Consider the following 13,523-nt stretch of genomic DNA (forward strand, 5'->3'; position numbering starts at 1 on the left):
GTACTGAGTACAGCTTGGCCATCGTTCCGAGAATATTTAGAGGTCAGATTGTATGTAAAGGAAACTTATTACTGCACATGGGGCCGGCATAGGACTGTGTCTATGGTCGACGGGTACAAAGTGTCGACAGGACCACAAGTTTTTTTTTTACATAAATGTGTCCGTTTCGCAATTAGTGTAATGCGTCCCCTTCCAGGGCTCCCTTTACTCGCCAAACTTCGGGCAACGTTCCTCGCTGCGCCCGGCACCGGTTACTATTACCGACTGTAGTCCACGTGGACGGTGAATTATGCAAAAGTTGAAAAAAAAATATTTTTTTTAAATCCCCCAAAAACTTGTTTTGACCATTTGTGTGTCGACCATTGCCATGTCAGCCTTTTGAACTAGAAGAACCTTAGACAGTTGACCTTTTACCTGTTGACCTTTTGACCCTATCAACCTTTTGGAGTGGATAGTGACCCATAGGGGGAATTTATTACAGTGTGATTTGCTGCCGCAACAGCCACACAGCGCTGAATCCCCTGGTGACCTCTATTGGTGCTGACGGTGAACCGCCTTTGCCCAGCGTTCCGGGGGCTCTCTGCACTGAATTCCCTACCAGAGAGACATGCGCCGGTCTGCGTGCGCTGGCGTCATACCACGCAGCTTCCTGATAACTTGTGTCACTTTGTAGATGACTTTCCTTCTCTTTTTTTTCTGTCCAGTATTGTGTCACCCGGAGCTGTCTCGTGTTACTCGCACTTGTCTTTGCTGAGTGGCCACTTAGGATACAGATCTGGTGACCGATGATCTCACGTACAACGAGACTCGCAATAAAAGAGAAGCCAGTCTGTGAAAGTGTCCCGTGACGCGACCTGCTCTTTATGCGAAACGATCCCTGTACTTGCTCCATATCACTTATCGATCCGCTGCAACGTCCTCTTTCTCTCAGCCGTCCGGCCGCTTTGTGCAGCTTCACATAAATCTGCTGGAGCGCGCAGTGTGAGCTTATGAGAGGTCAGCGCTGCCATCTGCTAATGGACATCCAGCACGCCGAGCGCAGCAGAGAGACGCCCGCCCTGTCTCACCATGTATTGTCTGGTTCCTGAGGCAGCTTGTTATACCCTCGCTCACTGTCAGATAAATCCTTTGTGCCGTTCCACAAGGAGAAGGATTGCAAGAGTCTCTCGGGATCCTGGAGGTGCAGTGGCAGCATCCACAAACCGTGACTGTGTTCCCCACTGATAGGTGGACAGGTTCAAAAAGTATGACATACAAATAGTCAACACAGAAAAGGTCGACGCATGGTTTCTCATGATGTTTTGGCGCTTGGGTTAGGGTTAGGCTACCAAAGGAGTCGGTTAGGGTTAGGCACTAGGTAAACCTTTGTGTCACTCGGCGACCCTGTCTGCAGAACCTTCCTGGCCTCACTCGGACATGCAGAGAATTTGCTGGAGCGGCCTGTTAGGCTGCAGAACTCTGAGTCGCCCTGGCCTCACTCAGACATGCAGAGCATTTGCTGGAGCGGCCTGTTAGGCTGTTCTGAGTCGCCCTGGCCTCACTCGGACATGCAGAGCATTTGCTGGAGCGGCCTGTTAGGCTGTTCTGAGTCGCCCTGGCCTCACTCGGACATGCAGAGCATTTGCTGGAGCGGCCTGTTAGGCTGCAGAACTCTGAGTCGCCCTGGCCTCACTCAGACATGCAGAGCATTTGCTGGAGCGGCCTGTTAGGCTGTTCTGAGTCGCCCTGGCCTCACGCGGACATGCAGAGCATTTGCTGGAGCGGCCTGTTAGGCTGCAGAACTAGTCACACCGGCCTCACTCGGACATGCAGAGCATTTTCTGGAGCGGCATGTTAGGCTGCAGAACTCTGAGTCGCCCCGGCCTCACTCGGACATGCAGAGCATTTGCTGGAGCGGCCTGTTAGGCTGCAGAACTCTGAGTCGCCCTGGCCTCACTCAGACATGCAGAGCATTTGCTGGAGCGGCCTGTTAGGCTGCAGAACTCTGAGTCGCCCTGTTAGGCTGGAGCATGGGAAATAATTAGCAGGCTGGCGTGGCAGGGCCCGGGACGGCTGGCAGCATTGTAGGCCCACCTTACCTCGTTAACCCACTGGCATGTGAGAATTCTAAGGTTAGCTGAAGTGGAAACGCATCAAGCGAGCTGGCCTGGGTCCGTCGCCCTGCAGGACGGGTAATTAAGCTCCTTCTCGTACTGCTGCCATCAGCACCGGAGCCAATCTGCAGCTCGCAGAAAAATATGACTTTCCATAAAGTATCTGGATAAGCTGAATCATTAACAATGATATAACCACGCTGCAGTTCTTGCTAAGAGCCCCGGAACGTTCTGGAATGGTATAATGATGCTGAGTGTGCACGATCTGCGCTGGATGTCTTTCTGTGCACTCAGTAATCCCGCTCCCTGGAGACTGGGTTTCACGTTTCTGCAGTCATTGTAAATTGTGTATATAGAGATGTATACATTCATGGTTGGACGATCATGATGGGGAAATGCTGTAATGCATAATGAATAATGACTCCTACCAGCATGCCTTTGTTGGGATTCCAGAACTAATCATAAAATCAATCAGAAATTGTTTGTTGCATGCTACCATATTTCTCTGGAAGACTGCCCCACGCCATAAATTACTGACTTGAATCAGCTCCGCACCCACTGGCATTAAAATTAAGATGTAACGCAAATTAAGGGCTTTTTTCAGGTTTGTTAACAATCCCAAAAAAAGCACACAAATGGGCAAAACCATGTGCACTGCAGGTGGGGCAGATGTAACATGTGCAGAGAGAGATTTGGGTGGGGTGTGTTCAAACTCAAATCTAAATTGCAGTGTTGAAATAAAGCAGCCAGTATTTACCCTGCACAGAAACAATATAACCCACCCAAATCTAACTCTCTCTGCACATGTTACATCTGCCCCACCTGCAGTGCAGCATGATTTTGCTTCATTAGTCTGCTTTTTTGTTTTCTAACAAACCTGAATTACCCCCTAAGTACTGTACGTGAAATTGTAAGTGAAAATAGCAATCATGTGGATTTTTTACATGCTTTTATCTCATGTCCTGGTGAGGTATTTATGAATGCGTCTTCCATATTAGCGCACGTGACGTTTAACAGCACGGCTGAAAGCTTACATCTAAATGCATATCAAGGAAGTAGATACAAGCAGTGGGGGTTATTTTCATTTATATTATCATGCGTGGAAAACCATATGTCACTGCTAGAGTGTAGGTAGCCTTATACCAGCCGGCTGCAGTATTCCTCAAAGCATCTGAATGTGGATTGCTTGTAGTTGTGTTTATGCTTTTGCTGTTTCATATGTATACCCTTTGAAGAAGTCTTTGAGAAGAAACGCGTTGGGTGACCTGTACCTACCTCATTCTAAGATAAGGAAAAATGTCATTTATTAAGTGCATATATTCATTTAATATATAGAGAGAGAGAGAGAGAGCGCTGCCCTGGAGTAGTGACCCCGGCTGTGTGGGTCGGGGTTACACAAGCAGAGTTTGTCGCTCTCTTGCAATAATGTGTGACCCTGTGATCATTATGTGGAGTCTCGCCCCTGCAGCGGTAAGTGAACCCCCTGCCCCCTATTATACACTCCGGCAGTCTTAGGCCGCTGGGCTTTAGAAGGCTGATGACCCCCTCCCCTCTGCCCAGGACCCTAAAGCTAAAGTTACAGTATGGGCAGGAGCCGGCAGCCATGACTGGCGGGGTGTGTGGGGTGCTCATGTCAGTATACAACCGATAAATATAATGTGACGCAGAATCCGTCCAGGGCGCTTGTCTCCGCAGATCTGTACATTATCACCGGCTGGATCCGGGCTTCTTGCTGCAGTCAGTGACTACAGATTTTGAGGGGGAGGAAGGGGTGCTTTAACCCTTCCTGCCTCACAGGACGTAATTACTACTACTGATATTTCTGCGTCACTACATCAGTAATGGGCAACACGAAGCAATCAGTCGCACGCAGCAGCGTCTGAAGGCGGTCGCCCGTCTGCGACTTTATGCAAATGCAGCTACAAGCTCCTCCCCTTGTGTACATCCGTGCGGCCGATGTGCAAGGGCTGAGGTGCCCGCTGCCAACGTCTGCGCTCCCTGTAATACTGATTGGTGCGTCTTTATACGGCAGCATCGGATGCAGAGACTGTCTCATCCATCGTGTAACAGTAAAGCTGGGTACACGCTGGCAGATATATCTGCAGATGGTAGTTGTTCATACACACAGAAAGATGCACCAATATATCTTAAAGATATATCTGCAGTTCACTCTATGGGGCCCTACTCATTTGACGATGCGCCGCCGAGGTGTCCGACGGCCGAAACGGCCGACGAGCGACCCGGCGGCAGGGGGGCAGTGACGGGGGGAGTGAAGTTTCTTCACTCCCCCCGTCACGCGGCTGCATTGAAGTGCAGGCAAATATGGACGAGATCGTCCATATTGGCCTGCATGCACAGCCGACGGGAGATCAGCGATGAACGAGCGCGGGGCCGCGCATCGTTCATTGCTGGAGTCTCCACACTGAAAGATATGAATGAGTTCTCGTTCATTTATGAACGAGATCGTTCATATCTTTCAGAAAATCGGCCAGTGTGTAGGGCCTATAACTGCAGCTATATATGCAGATGGGGATTGTTCATACACACTGAAAAATGCACTAATATATCTGCAGATATATTGGCCATCTGCTGTGTTGCACAGCAGATGCAATATGTCTGTGAAAGATGTCTTTCACAGACATATTGCTTGTACACACCTGCAGATCAGCAAAAGATATATTGGACAACCAACTGATTGGCCAATATATCTGCCAGTGTGTACCCAGCAGTAGATGGGTTGGGGGGTTGTCTCCAGGTCATCAGCTCTCTCGGGAAGTCTCTCTTTGGCTTCAGGAGAGAACAGGGAGAGGCTCCCAGACCTTTCACAGCAGCCGGGAACAATGGCTCTGGCATGACGGCTGCGTGTGCCCCCGGGAGACTGCCAGCGTCTCTGTATTATTAATAAATACAATGGGCGCCTTTTCCAGCACACAACTGCATGTACAGTAGAACCGTAGAAGAACAGAATAGAATTTAGACATAAAAATAAAATAATGACATATCTGCTCCAGACGGCAGACGTCTCCCGCTGCGGGGGCTGGAAAATAAATCTGTCCCCACGTCCTGCCTATTTGGCGTGACGATAATTTGCGATTATGTTCCAGTCACAATGGGCCATGCTGTTACCTACCTGTATGAATGGTCACCTCTAGTCAGTGACGTCAGGCTTGCATTGGCCTGGCCTGAATCCCATTTCATCGCATGTGTAACACGGATAAATCTATTGGGACCCTGTCAGCACGCTTCCATAAACTGAGCCGCCAGCGTGGGGATGGCCATCAGAAAGCGATGGTTCGCAACGATCAGTGTTTCCGATACGATGGATGTTTCCGATAAGATGGAGACGCGTTTTCCAATCATTACCGGGATCTCAATAGATGACGCTGTCACCTGCTTTAATTCCGCGTGTGTTCTCCCGATGTGTGGTGATGTCATACAGGAAGAAACGCTGACCCTTTACATGCATGTGCACAGCTGTACCATCGATGGTTCAAACCATGAAATGATGGCCGCATGCCATCGCCAGGCATTTCACAATGGCGGTAACGCCGCAACAATTCAATAGTGCCCCTTTCCGATGGCCGCTCCAAGTGTAGTGACATCGCTGCAAATGTGACCGGCTTTATCTGTTTAATAACTCGGCCCAAGGGAGGGAAGGGGGGGGGGGGGGGGGTTTGCACAGATCGTGGGGTAAATGTAAGTCACCCATATCCAAAAATCCGATCTCCAAAATATTCCGAAATCCAACATTTATTGAGCGTGACTGAGATAGCGACAGCTTGGCTTTGTGATGGTTCAATGTACACAAACTTTGTTTCATGCACAAAAGTATTAAAAATATTGTATAGAATGACCTTCAGCCTGTGTATAAGGTGTATATGACACATAAATGCATTTCCATGCCCATGATATCTCATTATGGTGTGTAGATATTCCAAACTACGGAAACATCCGAAATCCAAATTGCTTCAGGTCACGAGTATTTCAGATACGGAAGACAACCCGTAGACTGAGACTTACAGGCATCCGCGAGATTGTGGTGAGTCCGCCCGATGAGTTAAAGGTCCAGGTTGGTTTTGCCTTTTAAATGATTGCCCCTTTAAAACATCGGTCAGTCTCACCGGGAACTCGGCAATGCCTGCAAGTCGCAGGCTGTTACATTTACCCCGTTATATCTTTATTTTCTGCTATAATATATCTCGTCTTTGTCTGATGTATATTCCCTGTCTGGTGGGCACCAACATGGCTATGGCAGCTCACATGGCTGTAATTAGCGCCCGGCATGCACAGTAGGGTTGGTAGTTTTGTCTCAGTTTTTAGCTGGTCCCCCTTTTCTTCTTCCCATAATACCCTGGGCTGCTCATTACACACAGGCTAATGCTCAAACATTTCTAACGAGCTTGTCAAACTGCATCCCCATTGTTCATATATGAGATTACACAGCGCAGGATTCCTGCCTGTCCACACTGATTTCACGCATTTTCTTCAATTAGGCTCCTAGAGGCAGGTGCAATGCATCGGTGTTGTCACTGTGCCACCTAGTGGTCGTGTCTCTCACTGCAGAGCCTTTCTCCAATAACTCTGTGTCTGGTCATTGGAAGTCTGCTTAAATACTCTGTGCCCCTTGCAGATTCTGGATGCGCCTCTTATTCCACATTCACAGACCTGAGACCTTCAGGTACTGGAAATACACGGAGAGCCTGATTCTGAGTCGAGGTTTGGGACAGTGGGACAATATGTGGTTACTTTCTGTTCCTCACAGGGTAGGATATAAGGGTAGCATTGCACAGGAATGTCCTGGACACTGAAATGTTAATTGACTCTCCCGGCTGTTTGGTTTGCAGGTTGTGCGGGCTGCGGCAGGGACATAAAGAATGGACAGGCCTTACTAGCCCTGGATAAGCAGTGGCACCTGGGATGCTTTAAATGCAAAGCCTGCGCGAAGGTGCTAACCGGAGAGTACATTAGCAAGTGAGTCCACCCTCCACGGCTTATGCATGTCATGTCACAGGATGCATCCATCACCGAGTACACCGCATTGACCATTACCTGCATTTCTGTTTTCTGTGACAAAGCTTGGAGAGAGATACTGTAACATGGAGAGAGTTAAAGTACCAACCAATCAGCTCCTGACATTTGTGAAACACAGCCTGTAAGCTGACAGTTAGGAGCTGATTGGCTGGTACTTTATCTCTCTTCAAACTGTGATAAATCTCCCGCCAGGTTATAAACAAAACCTCAATAGAATAACAAGGAATTATATTCCAATCTCTATTTCATTTTAAAACAGGGAATGTTAGTTTCCAAAATATTGCAATAATTTGTCAAAGCTCACCAACCACTTCCCATTCCCCATAACATAAAGCAGAGAAGTAGTCAGTGGGAGGCACAGGTGAAACACTTCGGAACCATAGGCAGTCCAGTGCCCACCTGTTCCCCCTCACTGTTGGTAACAATCCAGTTAATGGGGGTCATTCCGAGTTGTTCGCCAGCTGCATTCATTCGCTGTGCAGCGATGAGGCAAAAATCGGCACTTCTGCGTATGCGGCGCAATGCGCACGCGCGACGCACTATTACAATGAACGATGTAGTTTCACACAAGGTCTAGCAATGCTTTTCAGTCGCACTGCTGGCCGCAGAGTGATTGACAGGAAGTGGGCGTTTCTGGGTGTCAACTGACCGTTTTCATGGAGTGTTCGAAAAAACGCAGGCGTGCCAGGAAAAACGCAGGTGTGGCTGGCCGAACGCTGGGCGTGTTTGTGACGCCAAATCCGGAACTGAACAGAGTGAAGTGATCGCAAGCGCCGAGTAGGTCTGAAGCTACTCTGAAACTGCACAAAATAATTTTGTAGCCGCTCTGCGATCCTTTCGTTCGCACTTCTGCTAAGCTAAAATACACTCCCAGTGGGAGGCGGCATAGCGTGTGCACGGCTGCTAAAAACTGCTAGCGAGCGATCAACTCGGAATGACCCCCAATGTACTGTAGCTGTTTATGTGTTTGGCTTTACCGCCATCTAGTGGATAATGGAGATAATAACAGTTTTGTAAAATTATTTTCACCCAAAGTTCCTGCCAAGAATATACCATCTAAAGTCAAAAGGGTATATTTACCAAAGGTCAGTTTTCATTGATTTCAAATGTTATGTTTCCAGCGCTAAAACACACATTTACTAACATTCAACAATTCAACAAAAAATCATCTCTCCGTAAATGTGCGGCTTAGCGCTGGAAACGCAACGATGATTTAGATTGATTTGAAACTGATAAAAACCAATGAAGATCAACCTTTAGAATTATACCCCTAAGTAGGGACTCATTCTTGAATATTTATTATTATTTGTCAACATTTACTTATATTGCAACAGCATATCCTTTTGTGCATTACAAATGGGTAAAAAGTAGCAATAAAACAAGACGGGGTAATACTAGACAAAGCAGAAGGTCGGAGGGCCCTGCTTGTAAGCTTACGAGCTATATTGATCAGAATTAATCAATGACAACGTTTAAGCCTTGCAAATTTCTCAGTGTCTTGCATGCTAGCGCCGGGGCACTTAATCACCAAGCCAGTAAATCAGAGATGCGATAAGCTTGCTCATCGGGATACGGTCATTAGGTCGACCACTATTTGTCGACGTGCAGTCGGTCGACATGAACAAAAGTCGACATGAGTTTTTCACACAATTTTTTTCAACTTTTTCATACTTTACGATCCACGTGGACTACAATTGGGAACGGCAATGAGCCATGTGAGGGGACACGGTGCACTAATTGGGGTTCCTGGTCACTCTACGAAGAAAACGACACCAAAAAAAATAAAATAAAACTCATGTCGCCCTTTTTCCATTTGACCTAGCACTTGTCGACCTACTGTGTGTCGATAAATAGTGGTCGACCTAAGTGTGGTCGAACCCAATGACCCATACCCATTTCATTGATGTAACTGAACAGAATTAACCCTTCAACAACATGAGATTTTCTTTTCTTTTGAATCTGTTTCTGCCGTGTCTCTTTTGCGCAGGGACGGGTCCCCGTACTGTGAGAAGGATTATCAGGTGTTGTTTGGGGTGAAGTGTGAAGCGTGCCACGAGTTCATCACTGGGAAAGTTCTGGAGGTAAGTGACGGGGCTTGTCTTCCTGTCCTGGTGGGTTTTATACTGTGGTCGTGCAGTGAGATAACAGGCCTGTGGGGTGACTGTCAGAGTCGGGGGATTATACGGGAGTTCTGTGTCATGTTCTCTAGAATTGATATGTTCTGTATATAAAGTGTAAGAGAAATGTTGTTTATGTACATATAACGGTGATGGTTCCCTTGTGCTGCTCCCTCCCGCCATTTCAGTGAATGGAGGCATAAGGTTCTCGGTTGTAGGGGGTCACAAGACGCCAGCACTGACTGACTGTATATTGTAACTACCCTACATGGGTGGTCTTCAGGTTGCCGGTGGCCATGCTCCTGACGACCACCGTACCAGCGCCAGAATCCCGACCGCCGGCATACCGACATCTTTTCTCCCTCTTGGGGGTCCACGACCCCCCCTGGAGGGAGAATAGACAGCGTGGCGCGTGCCACCGTGCCCGCAAGGGGCTGATTTGCGCTCGCCCAGCTGTCGGTATTCCGGCGCCGGTATCCTGGCCGCCGGGAGCCCGACCGCCGACATCACATGCTACACCCACCCTACACAATATCCACCAGGGGCAAATACTGTATGTGTTGTTTCTTTGTGGTCTTGTAAAAAAAAAAAAAAACTAGTTTGATACGGATGGTGTAATGGTTAGCATTACTGCCTCACTGCACTGAGGTCATGGGTTCCATTCCCACCATGGCCCTAACTGTGTGGAGTTTGTATATTCTCCCCGTACTTGCGTGGGTTTCCTCCGGCTTCTCCGGTTTCCTCCCACAATCCAAAAATATACTGGTAGGTTAATTGGCTCCCAACAAAATTAACCTTTGTGTGAATGTGTGTGCGTGTACATGTGGTAGGGAATATAGATTGTAAGCTCCACTGCAGCAGGGACTGATGTGAATGGGCAAATATTCTCTGTACAGCGCTGCGGAATATGTGTGCGCTATATTAACAACTGGTAGTAATAATAATAATGATTGTGATAATATGTTTAGGATTCTGCAATGTTTTCTGTCTGTCAGAAGGGGGCAGCAGAGATCCTGGTTTTCTGTACGTTGATCTGTCAAGTCTGTCAAATACTGTAGTTTCCAGGTTAAACACATTTGAAAATGATTTCCAGTATTAGTCAGAGCCTCTCAGCACTTTTATGTGACTCGGTTGTGACAGTGCAACGCGTATTTCTTCCCCTGTTTTTATGACTGCCAACCTCATTTGCAAAGCGCCCTGTGAGCTATATACAGAGCCGTCTTTCCGGCGCCCATTATGATCCGTAATTTGTGTCAACTCGACCACACCACCCCTTACTGTACTGTGGCCACATCCGCATGTCCCCTTGCGGTGTTCTCATGGCCACTACAACCCCCATGTCCGGCCGCCTTGTCAGACGCAGTCACAAGTTTAACTTGCGTGTGACAAAAGACCCACAAAGCAAAAAGTTGCGCTTGCTCAGTGAAAGCGCACGTCGCGTCCATAAAGAGCTGCGGATTGCAGTTACGGTCTGCAGCATCAAATGGCTGCATCTGCAATTTCTTTGCACCGTGCATGCGGCCGAGACGCCCTGGGGCATATACAGCATCTGTGCGGCTATTCATAGTCACAAGGAACGCAGCCGGATGTCCACCTGTGTCTATTGTGTGTAACTGGGGGGCACTCACAGTATTAAACTCCCCCGGATGGAGAACGTCTGTATCACGCAACACCTATATACTAAGCCCAACAGTTACAGGAACGAGCACCTGTGTCACCCTAAAGCACATTGCTGACGTATACGCCTGATAAACAGGCCTGGGGCATTTAGGGGGTCATTCTGAGTTGACCGCTCGCTAGCTATTTTTTGCAGCACTGCGATCGGGTCAAAACTCGGCAAAACTGCACATGCGTATGAACCGCAATGTGCAGGCGCGTCGTACGGGTACAAAGCGAATCGGTGCTGAGCGATGGATTTAACGAAGAATCCATTCGCACAGCCGATTGCAAGAAGATTGACAGGAAGAGGGCGTTTATGGGTGTCACTGACCGTTTTCTGGGAGTGGTTGAAAAAAAACGCAGGCTTGTCCATGTGTTTGCAGGGCGGGTGTCTGACAGCAATTCCGGGTCCGGACAGGCTGAAGTGATCGCAGCGGCTGAGTAAGTTCAGACCTACTCAGAAACTGCACAAAACTTTTTTGTACCGCTCGGCTGCACGTGCGTTCTCACACTTGCAAAGTGAAAATACACTCCCCTGTGGGCGGAGACTATCTGATCACAGCGTTGCAAAAAATAGCTAGCGAGCGATCAACTCGGAATGACCCCCATAGTGTCGGAGACAAATCTCTAACTCATGATCTATAGTAACACATATACTGTATGTGCGTATACAAACAGCCCAGTTATTGCCAAGGAAATGGAGGTCGGGGCCCCCTCTCCCGGCCCCCTGCAGATCAGAGGCCAGAAATAGTTGAAAATCGTCCATTTCCTATTGTTATGTACAGCGTCTCATAGTTACTCCGGTTACCCTGTGTCCCGCTGCTGAATCCGCAGCAATTCTGTATCAGCGGTGGAGGTACGTCCCTACTGACACCGCAGCATCACACGTGGCGGAACCCTGCAGAGTATTCACTGATAGCAGAGGCTGAACCGCCGTACAGTCACAGGGAACATTTCAGTATAGCGTGAATGTTAATACAATAATACACGATGCAAAGACACCCTCAGCCACAAATCATTCTGGATTCTATTCATGAAGCAGTGAAACATGTGGAGAAGTGAGCCAGTGGAGAAGTTGCCCATGGCAACCAATCAGCATTGGAGTAACATTTATAATTTGCATACTATACAATTGTACGGAGCAGCTGATTGGTTGCCATGGGCAACGTCTCTACAGGCTCACTTCTCCACTCTTTTCACTGCTTCATGAATAGACCCCTAATGTGAGTGGAAAGCAGCAACCATGCAGGGGGGCTACAGTAAACCACTTCATACACTGTGTACTATACAGTCGCCAAGTGTATCTCTTACCAAGTGTAAGCTGCCATCTTGTGTCTTGCCATGTGGGCGGGACTCTGTCAGATCAGCGCAAACCTGTCTCCATGACAACACTCTATACTTTTCCCTGACTGCCTATATAAACATGGGAGCTACTTACTATACGATCTATCGTCCATATATCGATCCGACGCAGATTGGATCGTTATATCGAACACATTGTATAGGGTGAACCCCCCAATCTGTTAATCCTGGATGTGGTTCGTTGAATCGGCCCATTGAATGTGTTGCATCCCAGTTTTATGAGATTTGTGCGGTCACATCTGTAACATAATATATTATTTTTAAATCTGACTCAAATGCAATAGTTTATATAGTCAATGTAAGTCAAACTGGTATTTTTAATTATATTTTCCTTGGTGCCAGAGCATTTTCTGGTACATATATGTTTGGGGAGGGGTTTCTGCATCGTCATGGCGATCTACAGGTAGATTATCCTGTACAACTCATAAAACTTGTATTTATAGTATTATAAGTTTTATATTTTGCTCAGTCAAATGACAGGAGTTATGGAATAGCGATATACCCCCATTAATGTCTGAGCGACATGCGTTCATCTCCGCGTACGGCCCTTTAAATCTGGGAACCTGCGAAGGGTTAACGTTTAATAGTGGCTTCCTCTTACTGTTGCTAAAACAGAGATGATAGTAATTATTATGGGCGTTCTCCATTGTTACAGCGTATAATTTTACATTGCTTGGTTTTGCCTTTGTAGCCCGTCGCAATTATGTCATTTAAGACATCATCGTTATTTGTCACACGTTAGGTAATAAAATTATAAAGTAATATCTGCCCGCGTCATAATGATTATAACGTAAGGTGTTGTGTGAACCGGCAAATCCTGCACCGAACAGCCGTTCCCGGTCCGTTTTGGTCACAGGCGCGTGCCGTTTAATTGGTCGGTGATCCTGAGGCCCTAAGTTATACACCCGCGTAGGGCCAGCTTTGAAAGAAGCAGGTGTGTAACGTCAGCTCCGGACCCCATCAGCCTGTTTGTATCGCACTGTAGGAGTAAGTTCTGGGCTGCGCACAGACTGGTAAAATCATTAGATGGTGAGTGAGTTGCGAACGGATTTGCAGCTGTCCGCTGTCTGGCAAAGTTTTCGCACGGCGTACACATGCATTCGCACACTTGCACGGGGCGGGTTTTAACTCTCTATGGGAGGCGGCTATCTGATCGCAGACCTCTGCAAAAACGCACAGGAGCGATCAGGTCTGAATTAGGCCCTAAAAACCTAATTGAGGCACCTGGCAAGGAGGCATCAGGTCACCCGGGAATGAATAG

At 47.7% G+C, this 13,523-nt stretch overlaps 1 protein-coding gene across 6 annotated transcripts in view; it reads left to right on the forward strand.

Annotated features, from left to right (window-relative positions):
- Nucleotides 1-13,523, forward strand: part of ABLIM1 (actin binding LIM protein 1) — a 235,503-nt gene that overhangs the window by 41,900 nt on the left and 180,080 nt on the right. For all 6 annotated transcript variants that reach the window (XM_063962540.1, XM_063962538.1, XM_063962543.1 and 3 more), the window contains exons 4-5: nucleotides 6,938-7,064; nucleotides 9,112-9,205. In XM_063962540.1, the coding sequence (XP_063818610.1) occupies nucleotides 6,938-7,064; nucleotides 9,112-9,205 (221 nt within the window). The remainder of the gene's footprint in view (nucleotides 1-6,937; nucleotides 7,065-9,111; nucleotides 9,206-13,523) is intronic.

Source organism: Pseudophryne corroboree, chromosome 3, assembly GCF_028390025.1.
Source record: "Pseudophryne corroboree isolate aPseCor3 chromosome 3, aPseCor3.hap2, whole genome shotgun sequence".
Lineage (NCBI taxonomy): Eukaryota > Metazoa > Chordata > Amphibia > Anura > Myobatrachidae > Pseudophryne > Pseudophryne corroboree.